This window comes from Patagioenas fasciata, chromosome 5 (assembly GCF_037038585.1).
Source record: "Patagioenas fasciata isolate bPatFas1 chromosome 5, bPatFas1.hap1, whole genome shotgun sequence".
NCBI classification, from domain to species: domain Eukaryota; kingdom Metazoa; phylum Chordata; class Aves; order Columbiformes; family Columbidae; genus Patagioenas; species Patagioenas fasciata.
The window spans coordinates 31,999,899-32,016,920 of record NC_092524.1 but is presented as its reverse complement, the minus strand read 5'-3'; the positions used below and the strand labels follow the sequence as shown (position 1 = coordinate 32,016,920).

Below are 17,022 nucleotides of genomic sequence, written 5' to 3'. Positions count from 1 at the left end.
TCACCTGGCTATGCAGGTGCCCGGGTTTGGCAGACCCTGGTGGAGACATTACCCGCCTTGCCCGGGAAGAGGCAGTAAGAAGACATGAAGCGATGCTGGGCTGGCACTGGTTTGCCTTCTCCGCAACTCGGCTGGGGCTGGGGATCTCTCCCGTCCCCCGGCTGCGCCGCACGGCCAGGGTCGCCTGCCGGCGGGCAGGAGCCCCTGTGCTGCCGGGGCTGCCCCATCGCTGTGCAGTCGGTCACACACAGGCTCTTCCCTGTCGTGACAATGAATCCCCACAGCTCGGTGGCTCATGAACACCTCCGCCCGCTCGCCCTCCCCACACGTCCCCCCGTCCACATCCACCGCTCCGCGCTGGGAAGCCCGGGGGGACACCGAGGAGGAGTTCCCGGGTCCAAGACGTCTCTCAGCCCACGGAGTATTTGTCAGAGAACTCTCCCACAGCCGGTAGGGAAGGAGGCAGGCGGGGCGAGAGACCTGCAGTCCCTCTCCTCCTCGCCGGGGCGACCCAGCGGCACTTCGGCACCGCCCGCGCCAGCACAGTCCCGGTCCCGCGAGAAACCGTTCCGGAATCTGCCCGCCGAGGCGGAAGCGGCCCGGGCCATGGGGCTGGTCACTGCCCTCGCCCTGTGCCGGGCGAGCTCCCGCCACTGCCAGAGGCGGCTGCGCAGCTCCGCGGCGACACCCGGGACGGCCGTAGGCCGCGGCCTTTCCTCCATGGCCCCCTCCGTCCGCCTCTCGCCCGCCGCCCGCAGCCTCTTCGATGAGCCGCTGGCCATCGCCGTGCAGGGCCTCGGCCCGCGGCAGCAAGTCACTCTGCGGGCGTCCTTGCGGGACGAGTCGGGCGACCTCTTCCAGGCCTGCGCCCGCTACCAGGCGGAGGACGACGGGGAGCTGGACCTCGCCCGCTGCCCCGCGCTGCCGGGAGGCAGCTTCTCCGGCCTGGAGCCCATGGGGCTGCTCTGGGCTTTGCAGTCCCAGAAGCCGTTCCGGCGGCTGGTGAAGCGGGACGTGCAGAGCCCCTTCCTCCTGCAGCTGGAGGTGTTTGAGGGCCACGGGGAGCCCCCCGGGCGGCTCCTGGCCCAGGCGCAGCATGAACGGGCGTTCCTGCGGGATGAGGTGCGAAGAGTCCCGGTGCGAGAGGGGAGGATTCGGGCGACGCTTTTCCTGCCTCCCGGTGAGTACCGGCCGTGCCGGGCTCCTTCCCCCGCGGTGCTGCCTCCACTCCCGGCTCTGTGCTCCCGGGCCCGGAGCCAGACCCTGCTTTGCGCCCAGTACCAGACGGAGGACAAGGGGGAACTGGATCTCACCACTCTTTAAGAAGCAGTCTGATTATCCCGGCCAGCTTTGATCTGCTGGCCACACTCCTAGTGCAGCTACAGGAGTTAAAACACGTGTGAGTTTGTTTCATTAACTGGTATTGGACATGAAGGCATTGATCAGAGCACTCCTTTTGTTTCCAAATGCTGTGAGCTGTGTCAGTCAGCCTTCAAGGTACCTTTCCTCTACTCAGCTGTTTGTTTTCCAAGGAATTCTACTAGTATAATAATTCTCTGAGTAAGTTGAAGGTTGCTCTCTAGAAGTCTGGAGTCCTAAATCTGCTGTTTCCCTTCCCAGCCTTTCCTCAGATGCTCAACTCAATAATTTCATAGTTGCTGCAGCCCAAGCTGCCTTTTGCTGCCACATTTGTCCCTGACCAGTTCTCTGTGAGCAGAATATCCAAGTAAAGTGTGAGACAGGTTTAGCCATACAGTATTTTTGCCGGAGAGTGATGGAGGGGGTCTGTGAGTTTTCCAGATTGCCTGACAAATGTTGTGTTGTCATCCCAGCGGTTGTCCAGACTTCTGCAAGTTGTCTGTAGGAAGCCTCATCTCTTGCCTCCTCTTGGTTGGGTAGCCTCTGCCAGACGTCCCACCTCCCCTTCCCCCTGTGACCCAGAGGCTTTCACAAAGCATGTCTCTGGAACCCTGTGTACCCAAGGAGCTCCTCTACATAGTACATGCATTCCCCTCTTCACCTTTCTCTCTGCCTATCCCTGGTAAGTCCTCCATGAGAGTGCTAAAACCATACATGCTCTCCCAGCCAGTGCCCCTGCCTCTGATGGCCTTTTAGCCCTGTGGATGGAAGTGAGTTTCCAGTTCTTCTTCTTTGTTGCACAAGTTCTGCACATTAGTCTGCAGATACCTGAGGGAAGCCTCACCCTCCCTTCTAAGCAAGAACGGGAGTCTCTGTCTAGACCTCCTCCTTTCCATACTTTGTTAACACTTTGCAGCAATCTGTCTCAGCTCTGGACTTCAGTCCTTGTCCCCTGATGAACTTAATGTAGAGCTTCCCTCACCAGGTTAGCAAGTCTGATTGCAAATGCTTCATTCTCTTAGTCCCCAAATAAATGGCTATAGTACGTTTACACTGAAACTGAGAAGCTGGAACCATCAGATTAGATTTTTTGGATCAGTCTTCTGACAAATGCACCGGGGAAAAGCCTCCTGGGTATTTTTGAAACAGAGCATGATACCTTTGCAGTGAATTCACGTGACGGAGAGAACTGTCAAGGGGCCCCTTCTGTTCCAGTCATGTGTCCCCTGGTGTTATCCAAAACATTAGCAGGCCTGCTATTTTGTGCTGTCTTGTTTAATCTTGAAGCAATGTAGTAATTTACTGAAAACTGGCAAAGGGATTTAGGACCTTTAGTACCATTCTGGTGCTCTATGTTTTTGGTTTTGTTTTTTTCTTTTTTAAAAAGACATATTCCCAGGCCAATTAGTTTGGAATGTGAATTAAAAATAGTGGGTTAATATGCCCTGTTACATGGTCTCTTGAAGGAAATGGACCCTTTCCAGGAATTATTGACTTGTACGGAATCGGAGGAGGACTCCCTGAATATAGGGCATGCCTGCTAGCCAACTATGGCTTTGCTGTGCTTGCTCTGGCTTTCTACGGCTATGAAGATCTCCCCAAAGAGATGAAGGAATTACACCTGGAGTATTTTGAAGAAGCCATAAACTATATGTTACAACACACCGAGGTTGGTTTGTTCATTGGCACTCTCTCTCTACAGGGAACTGTCAGGTCCTGTTAGATGGCAGATGGGGCAGAGCTGCTCTACTTAAAATAGCATCTCTGTTCAAGTTGGCTGTAATTAATTTGTTTCACATCTTTAACTCCCATCACAATGGTTCTCTGTCAGATTATGCCAGTTCTTCCCTTTGAACTGACCAGGTGACAGAGTGACAAGTCGGTCACATACTGGTAATTTCTGCACCATTCAACCAAGTGCGTAACTAGGGTACCAGTTACCTGGAGGCTTATTTGACTTCCAGTGGGGCTTTTAGGTTTATGCTCTGTAGAATGTCCTTTGAAACTAAATGCTCTTTTTAGCCATGGAACACATGATAAGCCTCTGTGATCCAGGTCTCAAGGAGGTCTACCAGTACACATTCATTGCTGTGTATTCTGTAAGCTGTTAAAGTCACTCCAGATGTAAGTATTTGGTGAATGTGTTTTTTAGTAGCCTGTTGTGAACTCAAGAATCCTTCCAGTTGTGAACTCGGGAATTCTTCTATGTCAGCACATCTTGGAAGAGAGTTCTGTTTGGTTCTGCATCTGCTTCAAAGTAGCTGTGCACAAAAAAAATAGTAGAATTGCACAAGGCAATACTTGGTCTCTCTGGAGAACTCAAAATAAATACCTTCCTCAATCTCAGGAAGATGAATTGTTAAAAGTCTTCCTTGCTATTCAGTCACCTTAACTGCTTATGTCACCTCTCTGCCCAAAAAACTAAAAATTGCCTTTTTCCCCTCTTTTTTTTTCCCCCCTGAGAGCAATACCATAGCCTCTCATTAACACCTCCACTGATAGCCCCATCATGTTTTTAACATATTGCAAAGTTGCAGCCGTATCTTCTAATTTCCCCCTTTCCATGCTTCAAAGTCAGCCTTTGGTGATAAGATAGAAAAGGTATGAAATTTTGATGCTGTCTCAGAGCCTTTTTACCCTTGAAAGTCTTTGGATATTGGAGTAGTTCTGATATTAGCTAACCTTCTTCCAGTATCCTTAGAGGATTTCAGCACCCTGTAAAATCATTTAGCTTTCCTCTTCTAGTTAATTTGTCTGTGTAAAGGAAAATGAAGGTAACCTATTCTAGGTTGACTTTAGAGGGAGGCTTAGAAAAATGGTTTCAATAGGTTATCTTTTTAAGATACATTTTAATGAGTGAGCTACCTCAGAATACTTCCTTTTCACTGTGAGTTAGACATCAAGCATACTAGAGAAATGGGAGAGCAGCTGATGTGGAGTCTGCTGCCCTATGTTCCTCATGTTAGTTTCTTAATAGGGGAGTCAAAGGCAGTGGTTGAATATAAGAAATACATTCTCATAATTGATGACAGGAGCATAGTCATTGCTGACTTCGAGCATTTTGCACTGAAAGAAATCATTCATGGAAGAAGCCTCCCCTGCCTCTTCTCTACCCTGAACTGCCTTATAAGCAAAGTGAATCTGAGGCTGCACATCCACGTGCTCTTTGGAAGTACAGCTGTACCCTCTGCATATGCTTCAACACTGAGCCTTTTAGCTTTGTTAGGATGATGCTGCAATTTTAGCAGGGCTTATGATAGTAAACCAAGCATGGAACAGTGCCCCAGGATCCCTCAGACATGGGCCCTGCACACAGGACCTTAGATGGCTATACTTGGGCTCCAGATTCAGGACAAAACATGGCAACATTTTTAAGAAGTGGTCTGTTGTGATTCATTGCTTTTGTTTTCTCTTCTTTCCCCTCCAGGTTAAAGGTCCGGGGATTGGCTTGCTTGGAATCTCAAAGGGGGGTGAACTCTGCGTCTCCATGGCCTCCTTCCTAAAAGGCATCACAGCCACTGCCCTTATCAATTGCTCAGTGGCAAATGTGGGCACAGTGCTGCGCTACAAAGACATCACCATTCCGCCCCTTGGTGTCGATGCAAAACGCATCAAGGTCAACGAGTTGGGGATTGCTGATATTGTTGATGTACTGAACAACCCTTTAGAAGGGCCTGACCGCCATAGCTTTATCCCTTTGGAGAAGGCCACGTGTCACTTCTTGTTCATTGTTGGCCAGGATGATCACAACTGGAAAAGTGAATTCTTTGCAGTTGAGGGGAGCAAACGTTTGCAAGCTCATGGGAAGGAAAAACCTGAGATAGTCTGTTATCCTGGAGCAGGGCACTACATTGAACCCCCCTTTTTCCCAATGTGTGCAGCCTCAATGCACTTGCTAGTTGGCAGGCCGGTGGTGTGGGGAGGGGAGCCCAAGGCACACTGTGAGGCACAGATAGATGCTTGGCAGCAGATCCAAAACTTCTTCTGCAAACATCTCATGGGCAAGCCATCTAGAACACCCAGTATGCTGTGATGTGAGTTATGTCACCTTACAGATGAAGATGCTGGTGTCCTATATTTGTTTTATTACATGGGTCTGAATGAGAACAAAGAACACCAGAGAATAAGCTATTCTGTTTCTTAGAGGATGATAGTGGGAAAAAGCATGAGAGCTTCCTTTTAACACCCTTCTCTAACCTTGGTTAGGGGTCTTGACCTCCTGTTGTGTAGTATGGGGTTACAAACTGTGGAAAAAAAATGGTGGTAAGGCTGTGTCTGCTTTGAATGTGAATTTAAGTGGATGGTAACTCAGCTGAGATTTGGGATGAAAATTTGCCTTTGCTTTCTCAGAGGAAACATGTTGTATGCATTGGTCTTACCACAGCCAGCTTCATGCTCTGTATTTTTCTGAAAGAAGCTGTTCTCTCTTCCTGCCTCCAGAAATCTTTCTGTTCTCCATATGCACTTCCTTCTCCTTCATGGCTCCTTTCTCTTCTCCCACATCACTGAAATGCATGTCTTAACACTTAACACCTAAATATTTAACTTGCCAAAAACAGCAGTACTGTGCCTGCATTCTCAGGTAACCTATCTCCCATCTGAATGACAACACAGTCATTGGTCCCAGCCAGCACAGGTTCATGAAGCGAAAATCTTGCCTGACCAACTTAATTTCATTCTATGACAAGGTTACCCACCTAGCTGAACAAGGGAAGCCTGTCGACATGATCTTTTTGAATTTCAGTAAAGCCTTTGATACTATCTCTCACAGTATTGTGGCAGAATGCAACCCCCCCTCCCCTCCCCCTCCCTCCTTCAATATTGAAAGGAGTAAACACATCTCCCTCTCCCTCTGCTGTTTGAGGTTAACGGCTTCTTTTGTTTGGCTCCAGAGCACCCTGGCCAGGGCCTAGGAGAAGGGAGTGCCAAGGTGCCAGGGAGCCGCTGGGCGTCTGCGGCGAGTGTGGGGGATGTTTGGAGGTTTCAGGGGCACCCCACAGCCACGGTGGGGGTGCAGAGAAGCTTCTGGAATGCCTACAGTCAGATCTGATCAGGCTATAAATAAAAAACGGGACTCTCGTTGAGACTCCACCCTTTGTGGCGGATCTCTTGGAGCACGAGCAGGATGCTGCCGCTGAGACCGCCCCCTCCGGGATGGAGACTCCGCTTGCCTTGCCGCCACATGTGTGAGTAAAATTAACACTCGCAGGATTGTGAGTGTATCTACTTTCCGTGCACGTTTGCACGTATACTTATACTTTCCGTGCCCGTTTACATGCGTACTTTCTGTGCTCAATATAGCACGTGTATAAATTATTTCCTTGCATAATCGTGGGTGTATTTTCCTCCCATGCTTCCACATGAGCACGTGTAACATTCCATGCACATTTGCACGTGTATTAACCCTTGCAGGATTGTGAGTGTACACTTTCCGTACTCGATACGAGTACGTGTATCTCTTTAAAATAATCCCACAGTGTGTTCAGGCAAGTGAGTACTCTTCCCAGACTCAGGGACGGCTCCGGCATTGTTTTGGTGAAACCACGTGTATGCACACTGTGGACCTCCTGAATGATTAGTTGCTGCCCCTTAATAATTTTCCTCAACTGATATCCGAACCTGTATTTAGGTCACCCTGTTTCTCACCGGTTTAATAACAGTTGTTTTGGACCCTGTTGTCCCTTAAAATAACCTCGGAGTGCCTCCATGACAAGTATTCTGCTGGGCAAGATGTCCAGCATACAACTCAATTAACACATGATGCAGTGGGTGAACAATTGGCTGACAGGCTGCGCTCAAAGGGTTCTAGTAAGCGGGGTTACATGTCGGGCTGGTGACCAGTCACTAGCAGGGTTCTGCAGGGATCCATTTTAGGGCCAGTGTTCTTCAATGTCTTTATAAATGACTTAGGACTTGAGGGATTGCTTAGTAAGTTTGCTGATGACACAAAACTGAGGGGAGCTGTTGACACTTCCAAGGGCAAAGAAGCCCTGCAGGGGAATCTGTACAAATTGGAGAACTGGGCAATCGCCAGCCGCATGAAGTTCAACAAGAGCAAGTGCAGGATTGTCCACCTGGGACATGGCAACCCTGGCTGTACATATAGACTGGGGGATGAGATGCTGGAGAGCAGCTCTGTGGAGAAGGATCTGGTGGTTCTGGTCAATGGCAAGTTGAACATGAGCAACAGTGTGTCCTGTCAGCCAAGAGGGCCAACTGTGTCCTGGGGTGTGTCAAGAACAGCATGGCCAGCTGGGCGAGGGAGGTGATTGTCCTGCTCTGCACTGGTATGGCCTCACCTGGAGCATTGTGTGCAGTTCTGGGCAACATAGGATAAGAAAGATATTAAGCTACTGGAGAGTGTCCAGAGGAGGGGTACAAAGTTGGTGAAGGATTTGGAGGAGAAGCTGTATGAGGAGCAGCCAAAGTCACTGGGTTTGTTCAGCCTGGAGAAGATTGAGGGGAGACCTCATGGCAGCTACAGCTTCCTCACAAGGGGAGGAGGAGGGGCAGGCGCCGAGCTCTTCTCTCTGGTGACCAATGACAGAACCCAAGGGAATGGCAGGAAGATGTGCCAGGAGAGGTTTAGGTTGGACATTAGGAAAAGGTTCTTCACCCAGAGCAGTCACAGCCCAAAGCCTGACAGTGTTCAAGAAGAGACTGGACAACACCCTCAGACACATGGTGTGAACTGTGGAGTTGTCATACGCAGGGACGGGAATTGGACTCAATGATCCTTGTGGGTCCCTTCCAACTCAGGACATTCTGTGATTCCATGATTTATAGACAGCAACATCCCATAGCCTGACATGACTTTCTGGGTATATGCAATAGAAACGAGACATTTGTGTGGGTTTGGAAAATTCATAAGCATGAAGAAACAACAGAATTAGGCTTGATACCACTGTGTAGGTCCACAGCAGTGCTGGAGGGCGGTTTCTGTCTGCCTGCGCATTCCCTTACTGCCTCCACAGCTGCCTGCCTGTCAGCACTGCTACCTTGCAAGCCTGCAAAGCTGCCATGGCAGCTCCGAAGGCATCTTTGCCCTGCCAGAGAGTGCAGTGCAGGTCAGGTTGTAGGAGCTGCTGTCGTGTGTGGGGAGGCAGGCTGTAAGGGGCTGTGAGGCAGTGGCGCTCCTATGGTGGGCACCCGTGTCTCTCCTGCTAGGCCCTGAAGGCCTCTGGGTGCCATTTCTGGTTGTCTCTGAGGAGGTGGGGGCAGCAGGGGTGCTCCCCCACTCCGCCCAGGGATTGTCAGTAACCTTGGGCATCCAAGCGTGAGTTTGAAAGAAAAAGCACTGAATATTCTTCGTGAGGTGCTGGTTGATTTTACACTACTGTCTGAGGGTTTTTTTGAAAAAGCTTTAACATGTCAGTGCTTTACAAACCCCAGCTGAGGGCACTGTTCGTGCCTTCTGTGAATTCTATGGGTGTTTTTAAACGCTTTGCATTTATTGTATTTTTTAATGGGTTAAAAGGAAACACTAACTCCCATCAACACCTGCGTGCCGCGGATGGTGTGACGCTTCGGGGCGAGGCGGAGCAGAGGCGGGAACGGCCCCGCGGGAGGTGCCTGTCCCGCCCCTGCGCTGTCGCTGTAGCAACGCACCGCCCGGGCGGGGGGAGGTGGCTCCGCTATCGATTGAGGCTGCCTGGAGGGGGGGTGGCCGCACTGCCGTTACTGCCGTTGGCGCAGCGGCTCTCGCCCAGCTGCCGCCGTCATGTGGAGAGCGGTCGCTGCCACCTCGGCCCGGGCCCTGTGCCGCGCCCCGCCGCCGGCCCCACCGCCGCGGCGGCGAGCTGTGAGCATGACCGTGTCCCCCGCCGCCGGCCTGGCGGACGAGCGGGTGGAGACGCGGGTGGCGGGACTGGGCCCGGGGCAGCCGGTGACCCTGCGGGCGGTGGCGACGGATGAGCGCGGCTGTCTCTTCCAGTCGTGTGCGCACTACCGGGCGGACGGTCACGGCGAGCTGCACCTGGGCACGGACGCCTCACAGGGCGGGGACTACACCGGCGTGGAGCCCATGGGTCTGTTCTGGAGCCTCGCCCCCGCCGGCATGGAGAGTCCGTACCAGCGGCTCGTTCCGCGCAGCACCGGCACCCCGATAAAGGTGGAGATGTTGGTGCACCAGGGCCACGGGCTGCCCCGCGCCGTCCCCGGGCCCGTGGTGGCCAAGGCCAAGGTGGAGAGGTGGTTCACGGCCCCCGGCGTGCGGCGGATCCGTCTGAAGGAGGGAGGCGTAAGAGGTTCCCTCTTCCTGCCGCCCGGTGAGTGCCCCGGCCGGAGTCCTTCGCCCTGGGGCCGGCGGGACCCCCCAGCTTCTCTGTCCAGAGCAAGGAAAGTCTCTTAAAAGAAAAACATATCAAAGGAAATCACGCGGGAAATCCATGTTTCATACTAGATGTGAACGCCGCCCTGCGGGCAGGTGGCAGGTTTTCGTTGGTTTTGTTTTGTTTTCCTTCAAATCTTAACGGAGACCCCTCCCAAAGGCTTGTGGGCACACGGTCCCGCTGATGCGTGGCCGCACTGCCTCGTCCTTACGGGCAACAGCGGGCAGAGCAGGCTCCGGCAGGTGGCTCTTGTGGGACAGGCAGAAGCCAAATGAGAACAAGGGTTGTAGAGTTTACCGTGTCGCTGTTGGCAGTTTACGATTTTTCAGTAGGTTTGATGTTTGCTCTGGATTACGGGAATCTGTAATATCTCGAAAAGCTGGTGTGCTTCACTGTGTGAGCCTGTGCTAAATCTCCCGCGGATTTTACCCCGAGTGAGATAGAACTGAAAAAGCATTTTTCCTCTCTGTTAAATGCATGCTGGTACACAGAGCAGTGGAAGAGATTCTAGAAAACATAGGTATTCCGCTTCTGTTAACACAGAGTCAGAGCGAAGTTAATAGTGTAGTTACTTCAGTTGTTCTATGGTATAAAGGCAAAATAGATTTCTGAGCGAGTTCTACCTGTTCTGCTTGTGGAGTGGTTGTGGTTTATGAGGCGTGATATTCTGATGGACTGATAATGTTGTTGGAAATTGAAACCTTACACTGATTATGCTGTATGTACACTTGAGCCATGGTTTATACTTATTGTATTTCATCAAGGGTTGTGCTACTAGAACTGCCCTCCATATTACCTCTACTTTATAATTACTTGGTTCAGCAAGTCTTGTTAAGTACCACTACAATTATTTGAGATTTAAGTATCTTCAGTGAATGATTTCCAAACCAATAATCTTTTTATCCATTTAGATACACATCCAAAGTCCACTGAAGAAAAAACAACAGAGATTGAACTTTGAATTTTGGATTAAATGTTTAGTCAGCATTCTGGATTTTCCATCACTGAGACATGGTTGGTTTGATATATCGGAGGATGAGCTGGATTTTTGCTGAGCTTAGTGGGAATCTAGACATCTGCACGCTTGAACTGCATTTTTCCCTTTAGAAAGTCTGGTGGTGTAATAGTGTAGAAAAATCTGGAATTGTTGCTTAAATGATACTAGCATGATTCTTGATGGAGGATCCAGTTATGGCATTACCACCATACCTTTCTTTGCTCCAGGGATGGAAAAATGTTAATATTATTATGATAAGGATCTTAAGCATGAACCATTCTTAATGAAAGTGAGATGACACAAGTGGGCTTAGGCTGTAATTTTAATAAGAAAGAGATTTCTCAATTCAGGAAAGAGTTACAGGTGTGGATTTTGTTTGTTTTCAAGCAGTAGTAAGGTTGTCTAGCCCATTTCATCCTCCTTTTTAGTGAGCTGTGCAGAAACTGTATACTTCAGCGTGTGCAAGCACTCAGGAAGGCAGTCCAGGATCCTTGTGTAAGTTAAAGGTTGTCTTCATGTGAGAAAAACGCATTAATACTTGACTGCGTTTTGATCATATGTTCTCGGCTAGAAAGCTTTCCAGGTAGGAGTGATGAGCGAATACTTATTTTCTAGCCATCTAAGCTGATTGTTGTTAACAAAAGGTTACTGTTGATTGTGGCATTATGATAAGTTTATCCAGACATTTTCTCTCAAGTAGAATATTAAACTTCTATGAAACATTTCAGAACTGAAAGAAAAATAACCTAAAGCATGTTTAGGTCCTTTTCTGATTTCCTAATGCTTTAAGTTAGTGTGGCAGATGCACTCTGCCTCCCCCTGAAAGCTGAGTTGCCCCCCTTGTGGCAGTTAGGAGGGTTCCACAATGTTTTGTCCAAAACTTCCTTTCCTCAAGCACCTTGAAATGCCAGAGGTCCGTATTGCATACAGGTAATGCCAGAGAGTTGATGCGCTCTTGCACAAGCAGGTACTGTTTCTGGTGTGGTAATTGCAGTGAGTGCATCAGTGGTGACATCTGCTGGCCAGGAAAACAAAAAAAAAGTTAAAAGAAGAAATTGCCAGCCTGAGGTCTTGATAGTTCCAAGAGGCAGTATGCGTAGCCTCTTAACTCAGGACCTGGTGGCATGGCATACAGTAACATTACAACACGACCTTGACTGCAAGAGCATGGTCATTTAAAATTGTGGTTCTGATTATTTGTGCAGTTTTGTATATGCATGTTTATCTAGATCAGTCACACATACATAACTGTACCCATATAGCTCTCAGTTTTAGCCTGTTTCTTCACATCTGCAATACCAGTTCTGCTGCCAAGTGTTACAGTGCTGATCTTGAGACAGAGCTAGTATGTCCAGTTGATTTCAGCTAGCAATGGGTGTCTCTTTGCTGTGCTTTGTTCAATGTACCTTATTCCAGAGTTTGTTGAATTTTTGTAGAATTTATTTCTAGAGCTCAGTGCTCTTGCCTCATTAGTATGATTGTTCTGATAGTGGGAGGATAAGACCATTGAAAAATACATTTTAGCAGTGTTTGTTTGTGTGTGGGTTTTTTGTGTTGTTGGTTTGTTGTGGTTTTTTTTGAGGGGGGGGTAAGTTTTACTGTTCACATATTTTTATAGGAAGGTAAGGAGCTATTCTCAGTTTGAAACAGCTTAAGTGGGATACAGCCCTGGCTCTCTAATCTCTGCTGTGCAAATGGAAAAGTAATGAGTATTAATAGAAAATGTCTTAAGCCTTCTATATTTTGTTGTTCATGCTTCACCAGATAGTTTTTAGGGTCTTGTTTGATACTTATCCTCCGTACCTTTTCTTTTTAATATAGGAGATGGCCCCTTTCCAGGAGTGATTGACATGTATGGTGATGAAGGAGGTTTGACTGAATTTAGATCCAGTCTCCTGGCCACCCGTGGGTTTGCTGCTCTTTCCCTGCCGTATTTTGACTTCGAAGATCTGCCTAAAGTCATGAAAGAATTAAAACTCGAGTACTTTCAGGATGCAGCTAGATTCCTACAGCGTCACCCAAAGGTGAGTATAGTGAGAGATCTCTCAGGATAAGGGAGTTATAAGGCAGTTATGCCTAAGTGGTGCCGGTAATGTGGTTTTTTTTTTTTTTTTTGAGTATCAGTTTCTGCTGGGCAGGTTTAGGCCCAATAATGGAAAAAGTATAGGTCCTGCTTAGGCCGCTACGCATGTGACTGCAGAGAGTGGATTTCTTCCAGCACAAGCTGTCTGAAAATAAATTCATGCTGGAAATGAGAAGATTCCTGATCATTAGAATAGTAAAGTGCTAGAACATCCTCCAAACAAGAGCAGTGGTGATGAAGATGGGATTTTTTGGTTTGTTTAAATTAAAGCAATTATTTTAAGAGAAGAAGATACAAAACTGCTCAATAGTCATCAAAGGAATTTATTTGAGTTGCTTTCAGTTTAACTTTCCAGGCTAGAAAGACTAAATACTACTTATCTAATCCTTCAAATGACATTTGTGAGGTTCCTTTATTTGCCTGAGATATATATAGAAACAGACAGTGCTTGAACTTCCTGTTACCTGTTTTGGGAAAAAGAGAAAATATTTGCATGGAACTATGTAGTAGGGACTCCATGACGTCCAAGTGATGGTACTTCTTGTGCCTGTCTGTGTTATTTTGTGGGGTTTGACAGCTCTTGTTGTCTCTGAAAAATAAGACACTAAGCAGAGGGAGGAGCCTGGGTCCAGTCTGCAGCTTTCCAACAGGTCACATCAGTCACATCAATAATTAACCTAACTTTTTTTTTTTTTAATAACACAACTCCAAAGGCAGTTAATGGCTAATCCCATTATAATGCATACTTCATTTACTCCTTTCTTCCACTCTTCCCCACCCCCTGTCTTATTTGAAGGTGAAAGGACCAGGAGTTGGCGTGATTGGGACTGGGAAAGGGGCAGAATTGGCACTCTCCATGATCACCTTCTTGCCAGAAGTAGTGGCTGCTGTCTGTATCTCCGGCTGTAGTTCAAACACAGTTGCAGACCTCCATTATGGTGAGATGACTCTGCCTGGACTGCGTTTTGATATGAATAAGGTCAGTGTTTCTGACACTGGTGTATATGACACTTTTGAAGCTCTGGATGACCCAACAAAGCCTGCTAATTCTCCTTGCACGATCCCCATTGAAAAAGCAGAAGGTCACTTTCTCTTAGTGGTAGGGGAAGATGATCGTATGTGGAAGAGCTCCTTATATGCTGAGCTGGCAATTGGGCGTCTACGGCAGCATGGGAAAGAAAACTTTGAACTCTTGAGTTATCCAGGAGCAGGTCACCGAATTGATCCTCCTTCTACTCCATTCTGTCAAGTAGCTATGGATCGTGTTCTGGGGGTGCCTATTCTGGGGGGTGGAGAGAGCAAAGCACATGCCCATGCACAGGAGCACTCCTGGGGAAAGATTCAGGAGTTTCTGCACTTGCATTTGGGATGAACACTTAAGCACCTGCAAGCAGTTGCAGAACTGCAGAGGACTGAGCTTGAGCCACCAAAATGACTCGTGAATTGGAGGGACTGACTTGAGAAAAGCTTTGCAATATGAAATAACCAAATGACTACTTAGATACAAGCTTAAATCGAAAAAGAAAGGTATTTATTTGAACTAGCCTAACTTATTTTAATTAGGTACACAGAGAAGTGAAACAACAATAAGTAGGCTGTATTGTAGTACAAATTTGACAGCCCGAACTGGTGATGGTGTCAAGAAAAAAGTATCTGAAGAGAGTAGTAGGTACTTTCTTGTGGTATTTATAACTCAGAGAATTTAACAGCTAGCCTGCACCCTCGGCAATGACAGACTGGATCGTACCTGGGGAATGATGGCAACCCATGGGTGATGAACTCTGACGTCAAAATGATGAATGATTCTGGCTTTGGGTCTTAAATTACCTTAGCCCAGAGTTCTCAGATTTACAGCCATATAAACTTTGGAAATGTTCTCTATTTACACGAAGCTTGGGATATCTATTTGTAATGAGGTTTGTATACCCTGACCTTAGGTATTAGTCTTCTGGTGACACAGTCTGCTTCTTTCCAAAAAAAACCTACCTGTAAGGTAGGAAAATTAAGGGTACATTTCACATCATTCCAGGAGAACAGTAGCACTAGCACTCTCTTGTACTAGGGATGTAACCATCTGTTCCTATAGTGTCTTGGATTGGCATCTGATACTCGGGGTATTAAAATTCTGTTGGATAGGTTAAAGCACAGTTAAGTGCAGTTATGCTATGTGCAAGTCTTACTTCTCTCTTTGTTGCTTGTTTTAAACTAATAATACCTGCCATTACATTAGGGATTAATTACTCTTTAGTAATGATGCCAACAGATGCTGCCAGCTGTTCTTGGGGGGCAAGCGGAGTTGAGAGACAGAAAACCTAGCCAGTAGAAGATCATTAAGGCTAACTCTAAAAACCTCACCTTATGGCAGTGATTACTTAATCATAATACTTAAAAAAATGAAACCAATCAAATACCATAACTAATCCCCACACCCCCCACAAAAAACAAACAAACAGCCCAACAAATGCAAATCTTGGATATCTTTTCTATGACTGCCTGAGAATGTCTGTTGTTTGTTGTTTGGTTTTTTTTGTTTCCATCCTGATTAAGTTTTGGCTAGTGCCATATTTTTCCCCACCATGCAGATAGAAACAACTTCTTCCCAAATGAGTTGATGTCTTGAGAAAATCTTGTTGGAATGGTGGCAGTGCTGAAGGCCTGTTCTACAAGGGCCACTATCAGTATAATTTCTCCTAAGGTCATCTTGTCAGACCAGTTTCAGAGCTGCCCAGGAAGATACAAAACCTGCATTTATGGCACTGAATTTTGCTTTGCTCTCAGAGATCTCTTCTCTCCAGTTAACTGTCATTATGCTGCTGCTCAGGTCTCATTAGCTTTCTACAACTCTTATTACTCCTTATCATTTGATTGAAGTCAAGTTTTGCACGTGCCATCACTGCCAGCTGAACAATTTATCCATCCACTCCTTGCAAGAGAAGCTCCATCCTGCTCACTCCATGCAAAATGCCTTCTCACCTTGTCTGGCTAAACTCTTGCCCTGGCTGAAGAGGCCTTTGCAGAGTTATATCTGTTGCTTGAATCTCCACTAAAACCAGCAGCCACGGAAGTCCAGGACCACACCCTGCTGTGATGTGCCTGTTGGTGTCACCCACATTTAGTATCCTGCCTTTTTTTCCAAACTCACTCCAATTTGCAACTGTAGAGGAAAGGGTTGTCTGAAGGTTTTTGTTTGTTTGGTCTGCCCCCCATGTGCATCTTCAGTCTTTGGAGCTGTGTAACTGGTAGAGCAGTGACTTCCCCAGCCTTGTTTTCTTACCCTCCCAGTACTGATACCTGTGTCTCCACACTGCAGTCCTACCTCAGCATAACCATAGCTATGCAAGGTTGCAAGCTGGAGGTTCAGGAAGTAAATGTTAAGTTGTAAATAAAATCAGGTAGCTTACAAGTCCTCAGACTTCATTTCTAAAGCACAAGCCTTTAAAGTAATTCAGTGTTAGATGTTGTCAGATATATGCAATTTATTAAAAAGCAAGGCTATGTGAGAATTTGACATATTCTTTTCTGAATAGTTCATTTGTTGGAAAGCTGAATTTTTTTTTTTTTAAACAAAGGGAGGAAAAATGAAAGTAATGTAATTTTTACTGTGAAGATCCTTTTGTGAACAGGTCAGGATATTCCTGGACAAAATCAATCACAAAATGATCTATAGAAAACCAGCCAACTTTTGCACTAGTATTTTGTATATGTACAATGCTACTCGGAGACCAAAGAGATATCACAGACACTCTGCAGATAATGGAGCTATGTCCTGAAGTATACATTAAACGGAGTGCCTGATTATGGCCTTAGTTAAAGCCACGTTATTTATACTGTTTTGCATTCCTTACCTGTCAGAAGTCCCCTAGTGCTCCACTGAGACTTTTGCTTGGGTGGCTGGATCAGCTTTACTAAATCTGGGGGGGAGGGGGGGTTAGGCCTGCGGCACAGCTCACCAGGGGGTTCCGAGCACTCCGAGAGGGCCCTACGGCCTCTGCCGGGCTCTGGCAAAGCTCTGACCGTCGGCAGAGCCCCGGCAGGGCTCCTCCCGGGCATGGGGTGAGTGGCTCCGAGCGGCAGCGGGCGGGATCAAACTGCCGCGGAACGGGTGAGCGCCTGGTGCTGACGCTGTTTGTCATTTGCAAATTGTTGTAACTTTTTGTCACTGATTGTTTAAATAAAAGGTGTCTGATCATGCTCGTGGGGTGTTGTGGTTTTTGGTTTTGTTTTTTTTTTTTTTACCGCTACCGTTGCCATTA

At 47.5% G+C, this 17,022-nt stretch overlaps 2 protein-coding genes across 2 annotated transcripts; both read left to right on the top strand.

The window, feature by feature from the left end:
- Nucleotides 1-341: 341 nt before the first annotated feature.
- LOC136101833 (acyl-coenzyme A thioesterase 1) lies at nucleotides 342-6,688 on the top strand. The gene is made up of 3 exons (XM_065838316.2): nucleotides 342-1,180; nucleotides 2,826-3,028; nucleotides 4,787-6,688. Exons 1-3 carry the CDS (start codon nucleotides 607-609, stop codon nucleotides 5,390-5,392), a joined length of 1,383 nt encoding a protein of 460 aa, XP_065694388.1. The 5' UTR covers nucleotides 342-606; the 3' UTR covers nucleotides 5,393-6,688.
- A 635-nt stretch (nucleotides 6,689-7,323) lies between these two features.
- LOC136101835 (acyl-coenzyme A thioesterase 1-like) lies at nucleotides 7,324-16,960 on the top strand. The gene is made up of 3 exons (XM_065838317.2): nucleotides 7,324-9,626; nucleotides 12,508-12,710; nucleotides 13,566-16,960. Exons 1-3 carry the CDS (start codon nucleotides 9,080-9,082, stop codon nucleotides 14,139-14,141), a joined length of 1,326 nt encoding a protein of 441 aa, XP_065694389.1. The 5' UTR covers nucleotides 7,324-9,079; the 3' UTR covers nucleotides 14,142-16,960.
- Nucleotides 16,961-17,022: the final 62 nt, after the last annotated feature.

Coding starts and splice junctions, on each gene's coding strand:
- LOC136101835 (XM_065838317.2), top strand. CDS start 9,080: ATGTGGAGAGCGGTCGCTGCCACCTCGGCCCGGGCCCTGTGCCGCGCC. Junction 9,627..12,507: donor TTCCCTCTTCCTGCCGCCCG/GTGAGTGCCCCG, acceptor TTTTTAATATAG/GAGATGGCCCCTTTCCAGGA. Junction 12,711..13,565: donor TCCTACAGCGTCACCCAAAG/GTGAGTATAGTG, acceptor TCTTATTTGAAG/GTGAAAGGACCAGGAGTTGG.
- LOC136101833 (XM_065838316.2), top strand. CDS start 607: ATGGGGCTGGTCACTGCCCTCGCCCTGTGCCGGGCGAGCTCCCGCCAC. Junction 1,181..2,825: donor GACGCTTTTCCTGCCTCCCG/GTGAGTACCGGC, acceptor GGTCTCTTGAAG/GAAATGGACCCTTTCCAGGA. Junction 3,029..4,786: donor ATATGTTACAACACACCGAG/GTTGGTTTGTTC, acceptor TTTCCCCTCCAG/GTTAAAGGTCCGGGGATTGG.